Genomic DNA, 19,931 nt, shown 5'->3' with positions numbered 1-19,931 from the left:
CTGTCCAATCTTCTGACCTACCACTAACTTTGCAGTATTTTGCACTTTTTCTTTCAATTTGCTACTGTCCTTATCTTCCTTAGTTAGCTGCAGGTCATGCATCCTTCTCTGAGTCTGTCTTGTCAATGGAACATATTTTTGCTGAGTGATTTGAAATATCTCCTTCAATGTCTACTACTGTTTTTCTGTTGTCCTACCTTTTAATCTATTTTCCCAGTTCACTTTAGCCAACTCTGTCTTCATACCCTTGTAATTGCCTTTATTTAGGTTTAAGACTTAAGTCTTAACCCTCAAACTGAATGTGAAATTCTATCATGTTACGAAAGCTCAAAGCTCTCGCAGCTATCTCTTTAACAAATCTAATTGTCTTTTCAGTGTTCCTGTTTTCCAAAAGCCTTACAGCCTGTGTTTGAGTTTTTAAAAAGTCTTTTATTCAGTCAGCAAGGGAAGAGTTGCCAGCCCCCTTGCTGAGTGCCTGGGATCAGCAACTCTCCAGCACAATTGATAAATACAGAAGATTTATATATGTTTGCATGTGTATGTATAATGTTTGCATGAATGTATACATTGGCATATACATGTGCGCACACATACCCCAAACACCCCAATCTAGCCTTGCCAGCATTTCTTACAATCTCCTGTTTGGCTGGAACACTTTAAATTCAGACTTTCGTGGACTGTTTTTCTGCTCCGATGTCTTGCCTGATTCCACAGAATTGGGTTGCATGCATGACACATGAACCGTATCCTTTCTGTGGAGAGAAAGTGAATAACAAAATTGAATCATCCAGGTGTAAAATAATTCATATTACATTGCTTGATGAGTCAGGAGATTATTTATGATGAGAATTAATAACATTGCAAAGTTTGTTCGATTTTATTTTAGCCACATATTAAATTGAGAGCAAAATAAACTCCCTGTTGTGTTTCCTGGTTTTCAGTCAGTGTCAGACACATATGCTCTTGTTGTAATGATGATTGGATGAATGGAAGCACAAAAGGATTGAAAGGAGGGTAGGGGAGTGGGTAATTTAATGCAGAAAAATTGCTGGCTACATAGCCATGGGAGCTGTAGATTTTGCTCCATCATGACGGCTTTGACCCACGCAATTAGTTGTAAATGTGCCTGCCTTCCCATTTTACTTATGCAGTGTGTATATTTTATATATATTGCTGTGTGCATTCCTGCATAGATTTCAAGTTTTGGGCCCAAATGTTCAGAGTGAATATAGTGAAAAGGTCTAGAATGATGTCCCCAAGTAATGTATTTGAGAACTGTGAGGTCACTTAACTTCGACCATGTGAAGTTCATTAAGGGAACTCGTCAAGAAGAGCGAAGTCAATCAGGCCCAGTCTCATTCATGGTCTGACTGGATCACTCCCACCCTGCACTGACCATCTTGTCCCATTATCTTCTGTGAGGCAAAAAAAAACACAGAACATGTAACCAATTCAGGAGCCCTCTGTCAAAAAATCCTTTCCAACCCCTCAGAGGTGACTAAGCAAACCCCAAAGGGCCCATATGCACTCTTCATTATCCAGGAATGATTTACTCTTCTAACATGATGATCTTGCTTTGCAGGATTCCATTTATTATTAAAAGTCCTTATTCAAGGACTGTAATGAATCAGTCTTCATTGCCTCCTTCAGAATCCTGTTCCACACCCTCTGGGAAAGTAAAGCTTTGGGATATCCAATTTTACCTCTGCTTCCTCAGTTTGTACAGGTGGCCCCTAGTTCTACTTGAACCCATCATATTAAGCACACTCTATATATGATTTCCCTACCTTTAATTATCATAAAACTTCCCCCCCACCCAGGAGTCTCTCTCTCTAACACATACAAGCCCAAGGCATCGAATGTACATTAAAAACAGAAAGTGTTGGAAATAGCAAGTCTGGCAGCATCTGTGGCGAGAGAAACTGTTTGTGTATTTCCAGCATTTTCTGTTTTTCCAGCACTTTGTTTTTATTTCAGAGAGCTTAAATCAGAATTGAACATGAAATGCTCACTGCTGCCGTTGGTTACTTAACTCATGACTCCCATCAGTTCCAATTTAGGAGACTTATAGCCATCTGTGTGTGTTTCTTGATTAGCAGTGTTGAAAAGGTCAGTGTGTTTCTGGAGGAAAAATTCTTCAGGCTGCTCCAAAACTTGACTCTTAAATTATGTTTCCAGAGGAAAGTTGCGAGATACCATTTTGGACTGGGAAGATGCTTTACCTGAACGGGACCTCAGTTTGGCAGATGAAGCCTGCAGGTATGTCTGAAACTTCAGTAGTGGCAGAAACTGTCCAAAAAAAATCAGTAACTTTTTAGCATCTTGTTTCTTTGTTTTCAAATTTTAGTAAAGGCAATTCTTTTGACTGTCCTAATTGGATAAGCGTGGGCTGTGCCACACAAATGTATTTGCAAATTTCTTCGTCCCATTACTGAACTCTTTTGACAATATTTGAGGCATCAGTTTGAGCTTCTAGACATTAGATTATTTAATATCAAGGACATGTAGTGTTCACAAGATTACCTACCTCTCGGTGCATATTTTGTTCTTTGCTACTTTATCACTGGGTTCCTAATGCTACTTGTTTTGAAACAACTTTGTGCTTTTATTCATTCTCAGGGCAGAGGCATTGCTGGCACTTATCGGCCACTTCAACAGGCAGTTAAGAGTTATCCACTTGTGTTGTGTCCCATTAATATCCTCTGATTGGTTTATGTTAGATTATAGTTCTGCCAGCATAACTCAAGTGGATAATCTAACCCCAGTGTCAGCGGGCGATTTTTCCTAAGGGTATCACAGATGTCCTTGATCCTATCCACAGACTCAAGTAGGAACCTTTGCATATCAATACATGAGTGCAAATCCTGAGGTCTTTTTTCCAGTTCCCATCCCCAGCCCAGGATACTGATGAGAGTTCTGGCACCGCTAATGCTATTCTGAATGAGATTAATTAACTCACCATGGCCTGAGAGTGAACCTCGGCAGATGATCCTCTTGTGGTGATGCTAAAATGTGAATCATTTCTCCAGTGACCCATCAGGTAGCTAAAAAAATTATACCTTTTTTATAAATTCCTGTACCGACAGGTACAGTGGATTTGTTGTCCATGTTGAGCTACTGGTCAGTTTTCCTCTTCCTCATTGGCTGTGTGTTTAAGTCTCTGTTTATCTTTCTACTTAGTTGCTTTGTACTTTCATCATACACTGGTCACATGGCACAATACCTCTCCAGCCAACCCCATGGTACACAGCCAACGTGTCTTTCTACCAGTTATATTCTCAGATAGAACTGCCATGACCTACCTACCTTTCATCCGTTGTAGACACTGAAACTAAAATTGTCACATAAGCTCTAAAGAATGTTATCAGTTCTGAAAAAAAATCACGTTTGCCCATCTCATCTTTCAATCCATCCAACAACTCTTTTTCCCATTCTCTGACTAGAGCCTTAATCACTCAACTGAGCCTTGGGAGCATTCTTGGTCTCAGGCAAAATGCTCTTCATTGCCTTCTTTGAGTACAAGATCCTACAAACAGATTGGTCATGATCCATTTGAACAGCGGAGCAGACTCAAAGAGCTGAATGGCCTATTCCTGTTCCCAATGATCCTTTCCACTCCTCCCAACTCTTTTACCACTGAGTTGTGATTCTTAGTCAAACAACCAGTCTATAAACATCCATGAGCAATGAAACTACCACTATCTAAAGCGCTAGAAACCCGAACTTTACAGTTCCATCTCGGAAGCTGCAGGTTCTACACTTCACTGTTCTCTGCTGGTTGAAGCCCAGACCTGGCTGCCTCCTGCTCCCAAAGCCCCACTCATGATTTACGGAAAGAAAGACCTACATTTAAATGGAATTCTGTGACCAAAATCAGAATGATCCGAAGCTCCTTCACAGACATTGAGTTACTTTGAAGTGCATCGGCGACAACTGCAACTGTCATTTTGCACACAGCACAAACCCACAAACAGCAGTTAGATGAATAAACAACTAATGGTTTCACTTCTTATGAACACCTTCCTCTATTCTTTCTATCCTCAACTCTGGGCTTCTTGTTACTGTGCCATCCCCCAATGCAGCCTTGAATTTCACCACTCAACCCTCTCTCCACTGAGGTCCCTGTATGGCCCAGTGTTCACTACATGTGTCTCTTTGCCCTTTTATTGCTTTAAGAAAGAAACTCATAAATGTAATCACAGTTTACACTGTTACGGTAAGTACATAATTTAGAAATAACTGCAAAAGTTGATAAATATGCCATATTTTAAAACAACCAGGAAGGAATGCTGAGGAGAGTTACATTAAGTGCTAATTAAATTGGAAATTGCTAGCCAAATACAAGTGAAATTAAGAAATCAAAATAGATATAATTAGAGAATAATGGATCATTTTATGTTCAATATTTTTTAAATTGTAATATTTTAGTCTGAACAGTGCCATAGGTTATCAGCTAGTTATATGTAAATTGTGATGTGAATTCCAACTTTTCTTGATCCTCGGCTGAAAAACCAGATCTTTGCAGATATTTACTCTGTTTCCTTCCCTCCTCCCCACAGGCAGTCCGACCTGGCCATTACTTTGGGGAGTTCTCTTCAGATCAAGCCAAGCAGCAATCTGCCATTCAATACAAAAAAGAGGGGAGGAAAGCTGGTTATTGTTAACCTTCAGGTCACCAAGCTGGTAGGTACAAATAATCCAGGGAATGAGAGTTCAAATCCCACCACGGCAGTTTTGCAATTTGAATTTAGGTTGTTGTAAAAATCCAACTGTTTTACTAATGTTCACATAAAGGTTGGGGATGGAAACCTTCTGTTCTTAAACACATCAACATGCTTCTCTCTTGGCGTGGTGTAGCGAGCCTCTGTTTTGTGCAGAGCAACTAGAGATGTCCAGTAAGTACCGACCTCACCAGTAACACCTAAATCCTGAGAATGTATTCTTAAGCTGTACTGTTTTTATATGCATGCAGTTAACAGGGATATTGGGTTACCAAAACAACCCACTAACAAAAAGGATGGGGAAGATGTATATTCTGTAATATTATCATGCTGAGTAATACTGGGAGTATCATTTGCTACTGTAGCTTGCTTGCTTCATGATGGTGTAAATAACTTTACTGGAAGGTGTTTGTATCTGTCACAGTGTATTGCCAAGCTTTATAAGTATTCAAGTCTGAGGGAGAAAAGGAAAGAGAAAGAACTTGCATTTATATACTGCCTTTGCCAACTTCAGGGTACTCAAAACAATTCAGAACGAATTAAGTACTTTTGAATTGTAGTCACTGTTGTAATGTAGAATACATGGCTGCCCGTTTGGTACAGCAAGGTCCCACTAACAGCAATGAGATGATAACCATACTAGCCTAAGAAATAGGAGCAGAATTGATCATATAGCCCCTCGACTCTGCTCTGCCATTCAATAAGACCATAATTAATCTTCAACCTCAGCTCCACTTAACTGCCAGATCCCCACATTCTTTGATTCCCTGAGAGTCCAACATCTTTTGATCTCAGCCTTGAAAATACTCAGCGACTTTATTTTCCTTGTTTTTTTTATTCATTCATGGGATGTGGGCATTTCCCCTGAGAAAGTGGTGGTGAGCTACATTCTTGAAGCTGTGCAGTCCGTGTGGTGTAGGTACTCCCACAGTGCCGTTAAGTAGGGAGTTCCAGACTGTTAACCCTGTGACAGTGAAGGAACGGCCATATATTTTAAAGTCGGGATGATGTGCGACTTGCAGGGGAAATTGCAGGTGATGGTCTTCCGTCGTGCCTGGTGCTCTTGTCCCTCTACACAGTAGAGGTCACAAGTTCACAAGGTGCTGTTGAAAAAGCCTTGGTGAGTTGTTGCAGTGCATTTTGTATATGATACACACACAGGCCACGATGGTGGAGTTGAGTGAAAGTTTAAGGTGATGGATGAGCTGCCAATCAATTAGGCTGCTTTGTCCTCGATGGTGTCAGGCTCCTTGAGTGTTGTTGGAGCTGCACTTATCTAAGCAGGTGGAAGGTATTCCGTTGCACTCTTGTCTTGTAGATGCCGCAGAATATCTAGCCTCTGACCAGCTCTTGTAGCCACAGTATTTATGTGCCTGGTTCAGTTAAATTTCTGGTCACTGGTGAGCCCCCCAGGATGGGGGATCGGTCAAATGCTGCCTTGATGTCAAGGGTGGTCACTCTCCCCTCACTTCTGGAATTCAGCTCTTTTGTTCATTTTTGGATCAAGGCTGTAATGAGGTTTGTGGTCCTGCAAGAGCCCAAACTGTGCATCGGTGAGCAAGTTATTGCTGAGTAAGTACCCTTTGATAGCACTGCCGACCACACCTTTCAACACTTTGCCGATGTTCAAGAGTAGACTGATGGCAGGGGTAATTGGTCAGATTGGATTTATCCTGCTTTTGTGGACAGGACATAACTGGGCACTTTTCCATTTTGTTGTAGTTGTACCTGAGCAGCTTGACTAGAGGCTCAACTAATTCTGGAGCACAAGTCTTCAGTACAACATCCAAGACGTTGTTGGTGCCCTTAGCCTTTGCTGCATTCATTGCACTCAGCTGTTTCTTGATATCACATGGAGTGAATTGAATTGACTGAAGACTGGCTTTTGTGATGGTTGGGACCTCGGGGAGGCCGAGATGGATCATCCTCTCAGCATTTCAGGCTGAAGATGGTTGCAAACGCTTCAGTCTTGTCTTTTGCACTCACGTACTGGGTCCCGCCATCGTTGAGGATGATTATGTTCATGGTCCTCCTTCTCTTGTTCGTTGTTTAATTGTCCACTACCATTCAAGACTGGATACAGCAGGACTGCAGAGCTTTGATGTGATATGTTGTTGGATTGCTTAGCTCTGTCTGTAGCATGCTGCTTTTGCTGCTTAGCATGCATATAAACTGTGTGCAGCTCACCAGATTGGCACCTCATTTTTAGTTATGTCTCGTGCTGTGTCTGACATACTCGTCACTCCTCATTGAACCAGGTTTGGTCCTCTGGCTTGACGATGATGATCGAGTGAGGGATATGCCAGGCCATGAGGTTACAGACAGTGGAGGAGTGCAATTCTGCTGCTGCTGATGGCCTATAGCACATCATGGATGCCCAGTTTTGAGCTGCATGATCTGTTCTGAACTTATCCCATTTAGCACAGTGGCAGTACCACACAACATGGAGGATGTCCTCAGTATGAAGACAGTCTTCATCTCCACTAGGACTTTGCGCTGGCCACTCCTACTATTACTGTCATGGCAGATCATCTGCGATGGGTAGATTGGTAAGGACAAGGTCAGTAGGTTTTTTCCCTCTTTTTGGTTCTCTCACCAGCTACTGCAGGTCCAGTCTGGCAGATATGTCCTTCTGGGCTCAGTCAATAGTGATGCTACTGAACCACTCTTGGTGATGGATGTTGAAGTCCCCCGCCCAGAGTACATTCTGTGCCCTTGCTACCTTCAGTTCTTCAAAGGTGCATTCAACGTGAAGGAGTTCTGATTCATTAGCTGGTGGAGGGCAGTACCTTGGGTGTGCCTTTGTCATGGCCGGAGCTTAGGTCAATGCGGGTCCAGTTTTATTCTTACTAGACATTTTCATAGCAGTTTGATACAACTTAGTAGCTTGCTAGGCCATTTCAGAGGGTTGTTAAGAGTCAGCCACATTGCTGAGGGTCTAGAGTCGCATGTAGTCCAGACCAGGTAAGGGCAGCAAATTTCCTTCCCTAAAGGACATTAGTGGTTTTACATTACATTAGACAATAGCAGGTTTTACGATAATCCAGAAGTTTCATGGCCACCATTACAGAGACTAGCTTTTTATTCCAGTTTTATTTAATTAACTGAAATTAAATTCCCTAGCTGCCATGGCAGCATTTGAATTCGTGTCTCCAGATAATTAGTCCAGGTTTCTAGATTACTAGACAAGTAACATAACCACTATGCAATGTTTTGTCTTTCACCACACTATTAACATACCGTTTGCCTTTGCTCCATGACCTTCTGGTCAGTTATTCTTTGTGACCCTGTCCTGTCAACACCTTCCCTTTTGTTATCTCTAGCCCCACCCCTGCTTTATTTGCTTAAAACCTATTACATTTCTAACCTTTGCCAGTTCTGATGAAAGTTCACTGACCTGAAACGTTAACTCTGCTTCTCTCTCCACAAATGCTGCCTGACCTGCTGAGTATTTCCAGCACTTTTTGTTTTTATTTCAAATTTCCAGCGTCTGCAGTATTTTCCTTTTATTTTAGAGTTTGGTTCATTGCCACTTCCCTTCCAGGAATGCCTCCCTTAAAGAAGTTCTGCTCTTCTCTCCGATGGGCTTTTCATTTGTCACTTTTACCTTGTTCACCTTCATTGCTTTCTGTTTCCCTCCCAGTGTTTGATAAAGTGTCTACCAAAACTCGTTCCTCAGTGACTGTCTCCAGCTCAGACTTATTCCACGTGGATTCCAACTGAAGTTTCATCCTTCATGTTTTGAATCCACCCAGGATTACAGGTATTTCCGAGAAATACAACGTTCCTCGGACTGCTGTTCTCGCCCGTCCTGAGATCCACACTCAGTGCTATGCACTGCCACATGTACATACTGGACCTCTCACTCCAGAAGCACCGCCTCACCTTATCTCAAAACTGTTCAACTCTGCAGTTTCATTTCATCCTTCGTCTTATCTGACGCAATAACAACAAACCTTTTTTTCTTCCTTTCAGGCGTTAAGGAACGCAAACTCCAACAGCTGATGGGGGTTAATGCCCCTCCAGATCCTCCTTCCCCTTCATGTCCCTCTGACCCCACCCCTTCTGATCTGATCCCTTGCCGTGTATTCGCTATACCCTCTGTCTTTCCCCGCTCTGACGCTGAACGTTCTGTACTCAATAAAGGACTTCATTTTATCCCCTCATGTCCCCACCTCAATGAATTTCGCGCTCGGCATGCCGTTGAGCTCTTCTTCCGTAGCCTTTCCCTCCGGGCTCACTTCTTTGACCAGGAGTCCTCCCTTCAACCATACACCCCAGCAGCCCCATTCACCCGCCTCCAGCATTCTCTCTCCTCCTGGACCCCTCCCTCTGGCCTGTTACCCACTCTTGATCTTTTCATTGAAAACTGTCAGCGAGACATCAGCCGTCTCAATTTCTCTGCCCCCCCTAACTCACTCTGACCTGTCTCCCTCTGAACTTGCTGCAGTCCGTTCTCTCAGGTCTAACCCCGACATTGTCATCAAACCTGCAGACAAGGGTGGTGCTGTTGTTGTCTGGCGTACCGACCTCTACCTTGCAGAGGCTCAGCGCCAACTCACAGATATTTCTTCCTACCTCCCCCTGGATCATGGCCCCACTACCAAACACCAAGCTACTGTCCACAGGACTGTCACTAACCTCATCTCCTCTGGAGATCTTCCCTCTACAGCTTCCAACCTCATAGTCCTACAACCACGGACAGCCCTCTTCTACCTCCTTCCTAAAAGCCACAAACAAGACTGTCCTGGTAGACCCATTGTTTCAGTCTGTTCCTGCCCCACTGAACTTATTTCTTCCTATCTTGACTCTATCTTTTCTCCCCTGGTCCAGTTTCTTCCCACCTACATCCATGACTCTTCTGACACCCTACGTCATTTTGACAATTTCCAGTTTCCTGGCCCCAACCGCCTCCTCTTCACTATGGACGTCCAACCTCTCTACACCTCCATCCCTTACCAGGACAGTTTGAGGGCTCTCCGCTTCTTCCTTGAACAGAGGCCCAACGAGTCTGCAACCACCACCACCCTCCTCTGCCTGGTTGAACTTGTTCTCACATTGAGCAACTTCTCCTTCAACTCCACTCACTTCCTTCAATTAAAAGGTTTTGCATGGGTCCTAGTTATGCCTGTCTTTTTGTGGGATATATTGAACATTCCAGTCCTACTCAGGCCCCCTCCCCAACTCTTTTTCATTGATGACTGTATCGGTGCTGTTTCCGGCTCCTGCCCTGAACTGGAAAACCTCATCAACTTTGCTGCCAATTTCTACCCTTCTCTCACCTTTACATGGTCCATCTCTGACACTTCCCTTCCCTTCCTTGACTTCTCTGTCCCATCTCTGGGGATAGGCTTTCTACTAATAATCATTATAAGTCCGCCGACTCCCACAGCTATCTCGACTGCACTTCACACCCTGCCTCCTATAAGGACTCCATTCCATTCTCCCAGTTTCTCCGTCTCCGACGGGTCTGTTCTGATGATGCAACCTTCCACAACAGCGCTTCTGATATGTCTTCCTTTTTCCTCAACCGAGGATTCCCCCCCCCCCCCCCACTGTGGTTGACAGGGCTCTCAACCGTATCCAGCCCATTTCCTGAACCTCTACCCTCACCCTTCCCCTCCCTCCCAGAACCGCAACAGGGTTCCCCTTGTCCTCACTTTCCACCCTCCAAATCCAAAGGATCATCCTCCACCATTTTTGCATTATCCAGTGTGATATTACTGCCAAACGCATCTTCCTCTCCTCTGTCAGCATTCCGAAGGAATTGTTCCCTCCACGACACCCTGGTCCACTCCTCCATTACCCCCAATACCTCGTCCCCTTCCCATGCAATCGCAGGAGGTGTAATACCTGTCCTTTTATCTCCTCTCTCCTCACTATCTAAGGCCCCAAACACTCCTTTCAGGCGAACCAGCAATTTACTTGTACTTTCAATTTAGTATACTGTATTCGTTGCTCACAATGTGGTGGTCTCTACATTGGGGAGACCAAATGCAGATTAGGTGACAGCTTTGCGGAACAGCTCCACTCGGTCTGAAAGCATGACCTCGAGTTGTTGGCCATTTCAATACAGCCCCCTGCTCTCATGTCCACATCTCTGTCCTGGAATTGCTGCAGTGTTCCAATGAACATCAACGCAAGCTCGAGGAACAGCATCTCATTCACCGATTAGGCACGCTACAGCCTGCCGGACTAAACATTGAGTTCAATCATTTCTGAGCATGAAGGGCCCCCCTTTATTTTTTATAGTTTATTTTTCTTTTTACTTTTTTTTTTACCATGTGCCTGCCCACTTTTTTTTTTATGTTTGTGCTTTGGGCCAGGACTGTTCATTTTTCTGTCAGTTAACACCCTCTCTGCACTAACGTTTTGTCTTTCACCACACCATTAACATACCATTTGCCTTTGCTCCATGACCACGTAGTCAGTTATTCTCTGTTAACCTATCCTATCAACACCTTCCCTTTTGTTATCTCTTGCCCCACCCCCACTTTATTTGCTTAAAACCTATTACATTTCTAACCTTTGCCAGTTCTGATGAAAGGTCACTGACCTGAAATGTTAACTCTGCTTCTCACTCCACAGAGGCTGCCAGACTTGCTGAATGTTTCCAGCATTTCTTGTTTTTATTTCAGATTTCCAGCATCTGTAGTATTTTTCTTTTATTATATAATCACTATGCTACTATATCCACTGGGATAGAGAATTCCAAAGATTCACAACATCTTGAGTGAAAAAATTTCTATCCCAGTCCTGAATGGCCGACCCTTTATCCTAAGAGTATGCCCCCTTGTTCTAGACTCTCCAGCCAGGGTAAATGGTCTCTTAGCATCTACTCTCTCAGTATCTTATGTTTCAGTGAGAGCACCTCTCAGTCTTGAGGGTAATAGCCCGTTCTACCCAATCACTCCTCATAGGACACTCCTACCAGGAATCAATCGAGTGAACCTTTGTTGCACCCTCTCTAAGGCAAGTCTGGTCCTTCCTTAAGTACAGAGAGCAAAACTGTCCACTGTACTCCTTGTCATTTTACCAAAGCCCTGTACAATTTCAGCAATTCCTTACTTTTATATTCCAAACCCATTACAATTAAAGCCAAATGCCTTTGTGTTGCTAATTGCCTGCTGTAACTGCATATTTTCTTTGTGCTTTGCATATGACACCCAAATCCCTCCGACAACATATTATAGTTTCTCTCCATTTAAAAAATACTGCTTTTTTATTCTTCCTACCAAAGTGAATAACTTCCATTTCCCCACATAATGCTCCATCCTTGCCCATTCACTTAACCTGTCTCTATCCCTTTGTAGACTCTTTGTATCCTCCTCACAGCTTTCTTTCCCACTTGGCATTGTATCATCAGCAAACTTGGATACATTGTATTCTGTACCTTCGTCTAAGTCATTAATATAAATTGTAAATAGCTGATGCCCAGCACCAATGCTTGTGGCACCCCACTTGTAACAGTGCTAACCTGAAAATGACCTGTTTATTCCTACTCTCTGTTTTCTGTCCTTTAACCAATACTCTATCCATGTTAATATATTACCCCCAACACCCCATAAGTCCTAATCTTGTGTAACAGTCTCTTGTGTGGCAACTTATAAAATGCCTTCTGAAAATCTAAATATACAGCTCATGTGGAAGTGGCATTTTACTGGTTTCTGTGAAGACCTTTCAACGTTGTTGATTACTTAAATCCTGGACAGAGTGAATTCCACACAAAGCAATTACAGCTGACACATCTGTGGTCAGGTGCACCTTCACTGCAGTGAGAACAAGCTCTGTAATCAGACTGTGGGAACTGGAATCCCCACTGCTTGATCAGTGTGGTTTATCGGAATCTTTCTGTGCTTCAAAAAAAACCTTCATCCTGTTCAAATTTCTGAAACATCTGTCCTGTTTAGAATTGCTCTAGCTGCACCTTGCTGAAAATTTATATACAATGGAAAAAGAACGAACAAACTTGCATTCAAGACATCCCAAAGTGCTTTACAACCAATATATTTAATGCAGCAGCCAAATTTGCACGCAGCAAGGTCTCAGAAATTGCAATGAGATGATGACTAAATATTCTAATCTAATGTTGCTTGAAGGATAAATATTGGCCAAGAACCTGGGAAGAACTCCCCTGCTGCTCTTCAAATAGTGCTATGGGATCTGTTACATCAGCTGAGAGGGGAGAGACATCCTCATTTTATTGATGAGCTTTTGATCCAGAATTAGCCATTTGTGTATCATTGTCTTGGAGCTGAGGCATCATTTGATTTGGAATCGTGGTTCCTATCAGGAGAGAGGTGTGCATAATCTAATCCCAGAGTAATGCAAATATCCTTTTACAGTTCTGATCTGCTCACTAATTAATTCCCATCTTCGAAATGATGACAATTTCTCATTGGTACCAAACCAACCCCTCCCAACATCACATGCATCTCATCTCGTCAGTCTCACTTACTATAGCAGCTTTTTGCCATTAGGGAATGGCTTTTCAACATCATTTGGAATTGGTGTTATTGTAACTGTAAAACCGAGCCCACATTTTACAACTCCTCCTTTTACCTCTCCAGCTCTGGAACAGTTGCTAACTTTCAATCAAATGCATAACTACAGTCATATGCAGTTTGAAGATATTGCTGGTATTTTGTTGGTGGTCCTATACCTCGGTTTCTATAATGTTCTATGCCAAAGACCATTTAGGAAATTCGAAGATTAATTCCTTAAGTTGAAATTTATGCTCAAGCTGGCATGCACCATTATTGCGGTCAGAGGTGCAGTGTTTTATGAAGAATTGCTTTAATGTTCTGGATGCAGGGGTGTAAACTCAGATCCCTGGTGACTTTGTAGACCTTTGAGGTTCCGACCATGACAAGGAGGCAACTTCTTGTCAATGAGCCCTGGCAGTTCAAACTGAAGCCCAGGCAACTTGATCAAAATTTCTTACTTGCTGATTTCTCCTTTTTGAATTTTGAGAGGCTGGAGGTTTGGGAAGGACTTGTTTAAATACTTAGTAGTGAATTAATCCTAAATGAGAACACCAAGATCAACCTGAACTATCTGCAAATTAATGGGATTGGGGATTTAGATTTTATTTGTGGGCCCTGAAGCTGCTTGTTAGACAGACCCATGAGCCCACAAAGGTTAACATTTGGACATCGCCAAGTATTGAGAACAGACTTCTGAGTCTTATTCCACAATTTGTTTAACTTCCATGTTCTCCACTTTGTCAGGTCGAAGTCAGTCTTCATTAACAGAATGAGAATTGAGCTGTATGTTTAAAGGTCTTTTTATATGGATGGGGGTATTGCATTGGACAGCAGATTCTCTCCCTGTCATCTCTCTGCATTCCGTACCCCCACCCTTTAATAAATAACTGTGCTTCCCAAATCGGAATTTCAACATAATGGCAAAAAATCTATTTGTTAATAGAGCTTGAGTGTCATTTATTGCTATATTCAGCATCCATAGTGTCCATCAGAAGCTGTCAGCTCTGGGCACGATGGTTTGTCTGCTTGACCTTTGATATATGAATATAGCTTTCTGTTGCTGTGCGGGAATTTTGTAAGCAAGATCCCACATGAACCAAGAATCCATAAGTAATAAAAACAAGAAATGCTGGAAATACTCAGCGGGTCTGGCAGCATCTGTGGAGAGAGAAGCAGAGTTAACGTTTCAGGCCAGTGACCCTTCTTCAGAACCAAGAATCCATAAGCATAGGCAACTGCATTGGTTGGGATGGTTTCACAAAGATCTCGACAATTTTTCATCCTAGATTTTGCAAGACCATTCAAAGATTTTGAATAACCTTTTTCTTTGATTATGTGTAAGGGGATCTTAATGACAAAGCTCATAGTGATAAAATATTAAACACACTATGACATTAATAAACTCTAAAAATGAAATTATAGGAGCTCCCAATTCCACCTTTAACTGTAAAATAGGTGGGTGAAAAAACAGAACCTAGTCCAAGCATTCCTTCACAGTAGGATACCAAAAGCACCACCATTTTAAAATGCCTGAAAGAAAGTGAATTAATTAAATCTGAACATTTTTGGCTGCTCTCTTTAAAAAATCTAAGATGGGATGGGAAGAAATGTGAATCAAATTCCCAGTAAGTTACATTAATGGTACTTGGAATGCTTGGAAAAGATTAAATGTTTAATATTGTGGTAAAAAGTGTGTAATTTTGAGCATATATACAGGAGAAGGCAAAGTTGTGGGTAGTGTATTCTCTTGAAGTATTCTTGTTAAATATCTACGCACTTTTCTTTGGTGGGGCAGGTGAGAGAGGTTGTGATTCCAGCCCCTGCTGGAGCAGCTGAGTAGGAGTCTGGAGTAGGTCAGCTTGGAGCTGCCTGAAAGTGGACAATCGGTGTGAGCTCATTACGCAGCAACCACTAGGTCTCAGACCGGTCCAAAGTGGCAGCTCCCAGTGAACCCAGATACACTGTTCAGCAGAGGTCTGGAGACTTGAAATGGCTGGTCTCCATGAGGCTCAATAGCATCCACAAATAAAGCTGTTTATTAAAGAGTGTAAGATATAAAATGGAGGTAGTTCATATTGCTGCCTTCTTTAATGGTTGCATTAAGATCAGATAACTCTGCCCCTATTAGTAAATGCTACAGTATTTATTTCTCAAAAGGCAAGGATACTACAAATGAAGTCACATGGCGCAAAGTATGTCAGCCATGGCTGAGTAGGGGGTAGCGCACTCTCCTGAATTAGAAGGTTGTGGGTTCAGGCCCCATGCCACAGATTTTAACACAATCTAGGCTGACCCTCCAGTGTCATACTGGGGGAATGCTGCATGGTCAAAGGTACTGTCTTTTGGTTGAGACATTAAACCAAGTCTCCCTCGGCTATCTCAGCTGGACATAACAATTCCTATGACACTATTTGAAGAAGAGCAAGGTAATTTTCCCCAGTATCCTGGCCAATATTTATCCCTCAGCCACCATCACCAAAACAGATGGGGTACGGTAGCATAGTTCTGTTACTGGACTAGTAATCCAGAGACATGAGTTCAAAGGAAATAGGAGCAGGAGTAGGCCATTTGGCCCTTCAAACCTGCTCTGCTGTTCAACTAGATCATGGCTGATCTACCTCAATCCCAATATCCCTTGATGCTTTTAATATCTAGAAATCTATCAATCTTTGTCTTGAACTTACTCAATGACTGAACCTCCACAGTCCTCTGGGGTAGAGAATTCCAAGGATTCACCACCTTCTGTTCCTTCTCATCTCAATCTTAAATGGCCTACGCCTTATTCTGAGACTGTGTCCCTGGTTCTAGATCCCCCAGCCAGGGGAAACATCCTTCCTGCATCTACCCTGTTGAGCCCTGTAAGAGTTTTGTATGTTCCAATGAGATCATCTCTCATTCTTCTAAACTCCAGAGAAGACAGGCCCAGCCTCCTCAATCTCTCCTCAGGACAATCCCACCTTGCTAGGAAACCCATTCTGGTGAACCTTCGTTGCGCTCCCTCTATGTCAAGTATATCCTTCCTTAGGTAAGGAGACCAAAACTCTACTCAATACTCCAGATGCAGTCTCACCAAGGCTCTATACAATTGCAGCAAGACATCTTTACTCCTGTACTAAAATCCTCTTGCAATAAAGGCTAGCGTACCATTTGCTTTCCCAATTGCTTGCTGCACCTGCACGGTAGTTTTCAGTGACTCGTGAACAAGGACACTCAGGTCCCTTTGGACATCGGCACTTCTCTCACCGTTTAAGAAATACTCAGCATTTCTGTTTTTCCTACCAAAGTGAATAACATTTTTCCACATTATATTTCTTCTGCCATGTTCTTGCCCACACACTTAGTCTGGCTAAATCCCCTTGAAACCTCTTTGCATCCTCCTCACAACTCACATTCCCACCTAGTTTTGTGTCATCAGCAAACTTGGAAATAAGGTGGAGGATTTAAATTCAGTTAAATAAAAATGGAATAAAAAGCTATCAGTAATAGTTACCATGAATATACTGGATTGTTGTAAAAGCTCATCTGGTTCACTAATGTCCTTTAAGGAAGAAAATCTGCCATCCTTACCTATCTGGCCCATATTTGACTGCAGACCCACAGCAATGTGGTTGATTCTTAACTGCCCTCTGTAATGGCCGAGCAAGCCACTCATTTGTATTCAAGAAGGCAGCTGACCACCACCTCGGTCAATTAATGATTGACAATAAATGCTGGCCTTGCTAGTCATGCCACACCCTGTGAATACATTTTTTTAAAAACCTGGTCATTATCTCATTGCTGTTTGTGGGACCTTGCTGCGTGCAAAATGGCTGCCGTGTTTCCTACATTAACAACCATGTCTACGGTTCAGCTGTAAACTACATTGGGACATCCTGAAATTGTGAAAGGTGCGATATAAATGCAGTCTGTTTTCTTTCCTCTTGAAACATTTGTCGTATATATTTGTATTTTAAGTGATACGCTTCTTCAGTGAAAAGTCACCCCAATGCCAGTCAAACCAAATCAGTTGGATAAAAGCAAAATACTGTAGATGTTGGAAATCTGAAACAAAAGCAGAAAGTGCTGGAAATACTCAACAGGTCTGGCAGCATCTGTGGAGAGAGAAACAGATTTAACGTTTCAGGTCGATGACCTTTCATCAGAACTGGTAAAGGTTAGAAATGTAATAGGTTTGAGCCAGTGAAAGGGTGAGTGGGGGAAGAACAACAAAAGGGGAGGTCTGTGATAGGGCAGAGGGCTGGAGAGATTAAATGACAACAATGTCATGGAATAAAAGGCAAAGGAAGTGCTAATAGTTGTAGTAAAAGACAAAGCATTTGACCAGAGAGAGTGTTCATGGCAGAATAATGAACAGCTCTGTCTAAAAGCAAAAACATGAAAAACAAGTTTAAGTCTGGCACATGGTTTAAAAAAAAGAAATCAAAATGGGGTTTATGGTCTGAAATTATTGAACTCAATGTTGAATCCAGAAGGCTGTAAAGTGCCTAATCAGAAGATGAGGTGCTGTTCCTCAAGCTTGCGTGGAGCTTTTTTTTTCCCCTCCTGGTCCAGTCTCTTCCCACCTACCTCCATGAGTCTTCTGATGCCCCACGTCATTTCAACTATCTTTGGTTTCCTGGCCCTAACCGCCTGTTTACTATGGATTTCCAATCTCTCTACACCTCCATCTCCCACCAGGACAGTATGAGGCCTCTTTGCTTCTTCCTTGAACAGAAATGCAACCAGTCCCCATCCACAACCACCCTCCTCCACCTGGCTGAACTTGTTCTTATATTTAATACCTCCTTCAACTCCACTCACTTCCTGCAAATAAAAGGTGTTGCTTTGGGTACCCACATGAGTCCTAGTTATGTCTCTCTTTTTGTGGAGTATGTTAAATATTCCTTTTTCCAGTCCTACTCAGGCCCCCACTCCCAACCCGTTTTCCAGTACATTGATGACTGAATCAGTGCCATTTCCTGCTCTAACCCGGAACTGGAAAACTTCAACTTCCACCCTTCTCTCACCTTTACATGGTCCATCTCCGACACTGTCCTTCCCTTCCTCAACTTCTCTGTTTCCATTTCTGTGGATTGGCTGTCTACTGATATTCATTATAAGCCCACTGGCTCCCACGGCTGGCTTGACTACACTTCCATGCTCCCTGTCTCCTGTAAGGACTCCATTACATTCTTCCAGTTTCTCCGTCTCTCTACAATCTGTTCTGATGATGCGTTTCCTTTTTACTCAACTGAGGATTCCCCCCTACCGTGGTTGACAAGGCCCTCGACCGTGTCCGACCCATTTCCTGCACATCTGCTCTTAATGCTTCCCTGCCCTCCCAGAAATGCAATAGGGTTCCCCTTTTCTTCACTTTCTACCCCACCAGCCTCCACATCCAAAGGATCATCCTCCGCCATCTCTGCCACCTCCAGCATGATGCCACCACCAAACACGTCTTCAGCTCGCCTCCTCTGTCAGCATTCTGAAGGGATCATTTCCTCCATGACTCCATGGTCCACTCCTCCATAACCCTGACACCTTATCCCCTTCCCATGCAATCACAGGAGGTGTAACATCTGCCCTTTTACCTCCTCTCTCCTCACTATTCACAGCCCCAAACACTCCTTTCAGGTGAAGCAGCGATTTACTTGTCCTACTTTCAATTTAGTATACTGTGTTCACTACTCTGTATTGGGGAGACCAAACACAGATTGGGTGACCGCTTTGCAGAATACCTCTGCTTAGTCTGCAAGTATAACCCTGTGCTTCCAGTTGCTTGCCATTTTAATTCATCACCATGTTCTCACACCAACATTTCTGTCTATGGCCTGCGACAGTGTTCCAGTGAAGTTCAACACAAGCTTGAGGACCAGCACCTCATCTGATTTGGCACTTTACAGTCTTTTGGACTCAACATTGAGTTCAACAATTTCAGAGCATGAACCCCATTTTGATTGTTTTTTTTAAACCATGTGCCGATCTTAAACTTGTTTTTCATGTCTTTGCTTTCGGATGGAGCTGTTCATTATTCTGCCGTTAACATTCTCTGGACAAATGCTTTGTCTTTTACTACAACTGTTACTACTCCCTTTGCCTTTGTTTCATGACATCTTTGTCATTTAATCTCTCCTGCCCTCTGCCCTATCACAGACCTTTCCTTTTGTCCGCGACACCTCCCCTTTCACTTGCTCAAAACCTATTACATTTCTAACCTTTGCCAGTTCTGATGAAAGGTTATCCATCTGAAATATTAACTCCGTCTCTCTCTACCCAGATGCTGCCAGGCCTGCTGAGTATTTCCAGCACTTCCTGTTTTTTTTTCAGGTCAGTTGGAGGCTAGTGCATTCAGTTGACATCAAGTGTCTGTACCTATAAACTAAGGGTAGGTATCCTGGTTACAGCCACAGATCTGCCATTCCTTCCTACATTTAGTACCCACTGAGAATACAAGCTGACCTTAACACCTTTGTTATCTGACTCGTGTCAGTACTGTAAACATGTCACTTCTTCTTCTTCTTCTTTGGCCTCCTTGTCTCGAGAGACAATGGGTAAGCGCCTGGAGGTGGTCAGTGGTTTGTGGAGCAGCGCCTGGAGTGGCTATAAAGGCCAATTCTAGAGTGACAGACTCTTCCACAGGTGCTGCAGATAAAATTGGTTGTCGGGGCTGTTACACAGTTGGCTCTCTCCTTGCGCTTCAGTCTTTTTTCCTGCCGACTGCTAAGTCTCTTCGACTCACCACGCT

General features: G+C 43.0%; 1 protein-coding gene across 1 annotated transcript in view; it reads left to right on the top strand.

Moving 5' to 3' along the window:
• The window catches only part of sirt6 (sirtuin 6), a 95,029-nt gene that overhangs the window by 65,895 nt on the left and 9,203 nt on the right, over positions 1-19,931 (top strand). Inside the window, exons 6-7 of the mRNA XM_068016613.1 lie at positions 2,179-2,259; positions 4,560-4,683. Coding sequence (XP_067872714.1) covers positions 2,179-2,259; positions 4,560-4,683 — 205 coding nt within the window. The remainder of the gene's footprint in view (positions 1-2,178; positions 2,260-4,559; positions 4,684-19,931) is intronic.

This window comes from Heterodontus francisci, chromosome 36 (assembly GCF_036365525.1).
Source record: "Heterodontus francisci isolate sHetFra1 chromosome 36, sHetFra1.hap1, whole genome shotgun sequence".
NCBI lineage: Eukaryota > Metazoa > Chordata > Chondrichthyes > Heterodontiformes > Heterodontidae > Heterodontus > Heterodontus francisci.
This window is presented reverse-complemented; position numbering and strand designations above follow the sequence as displayed.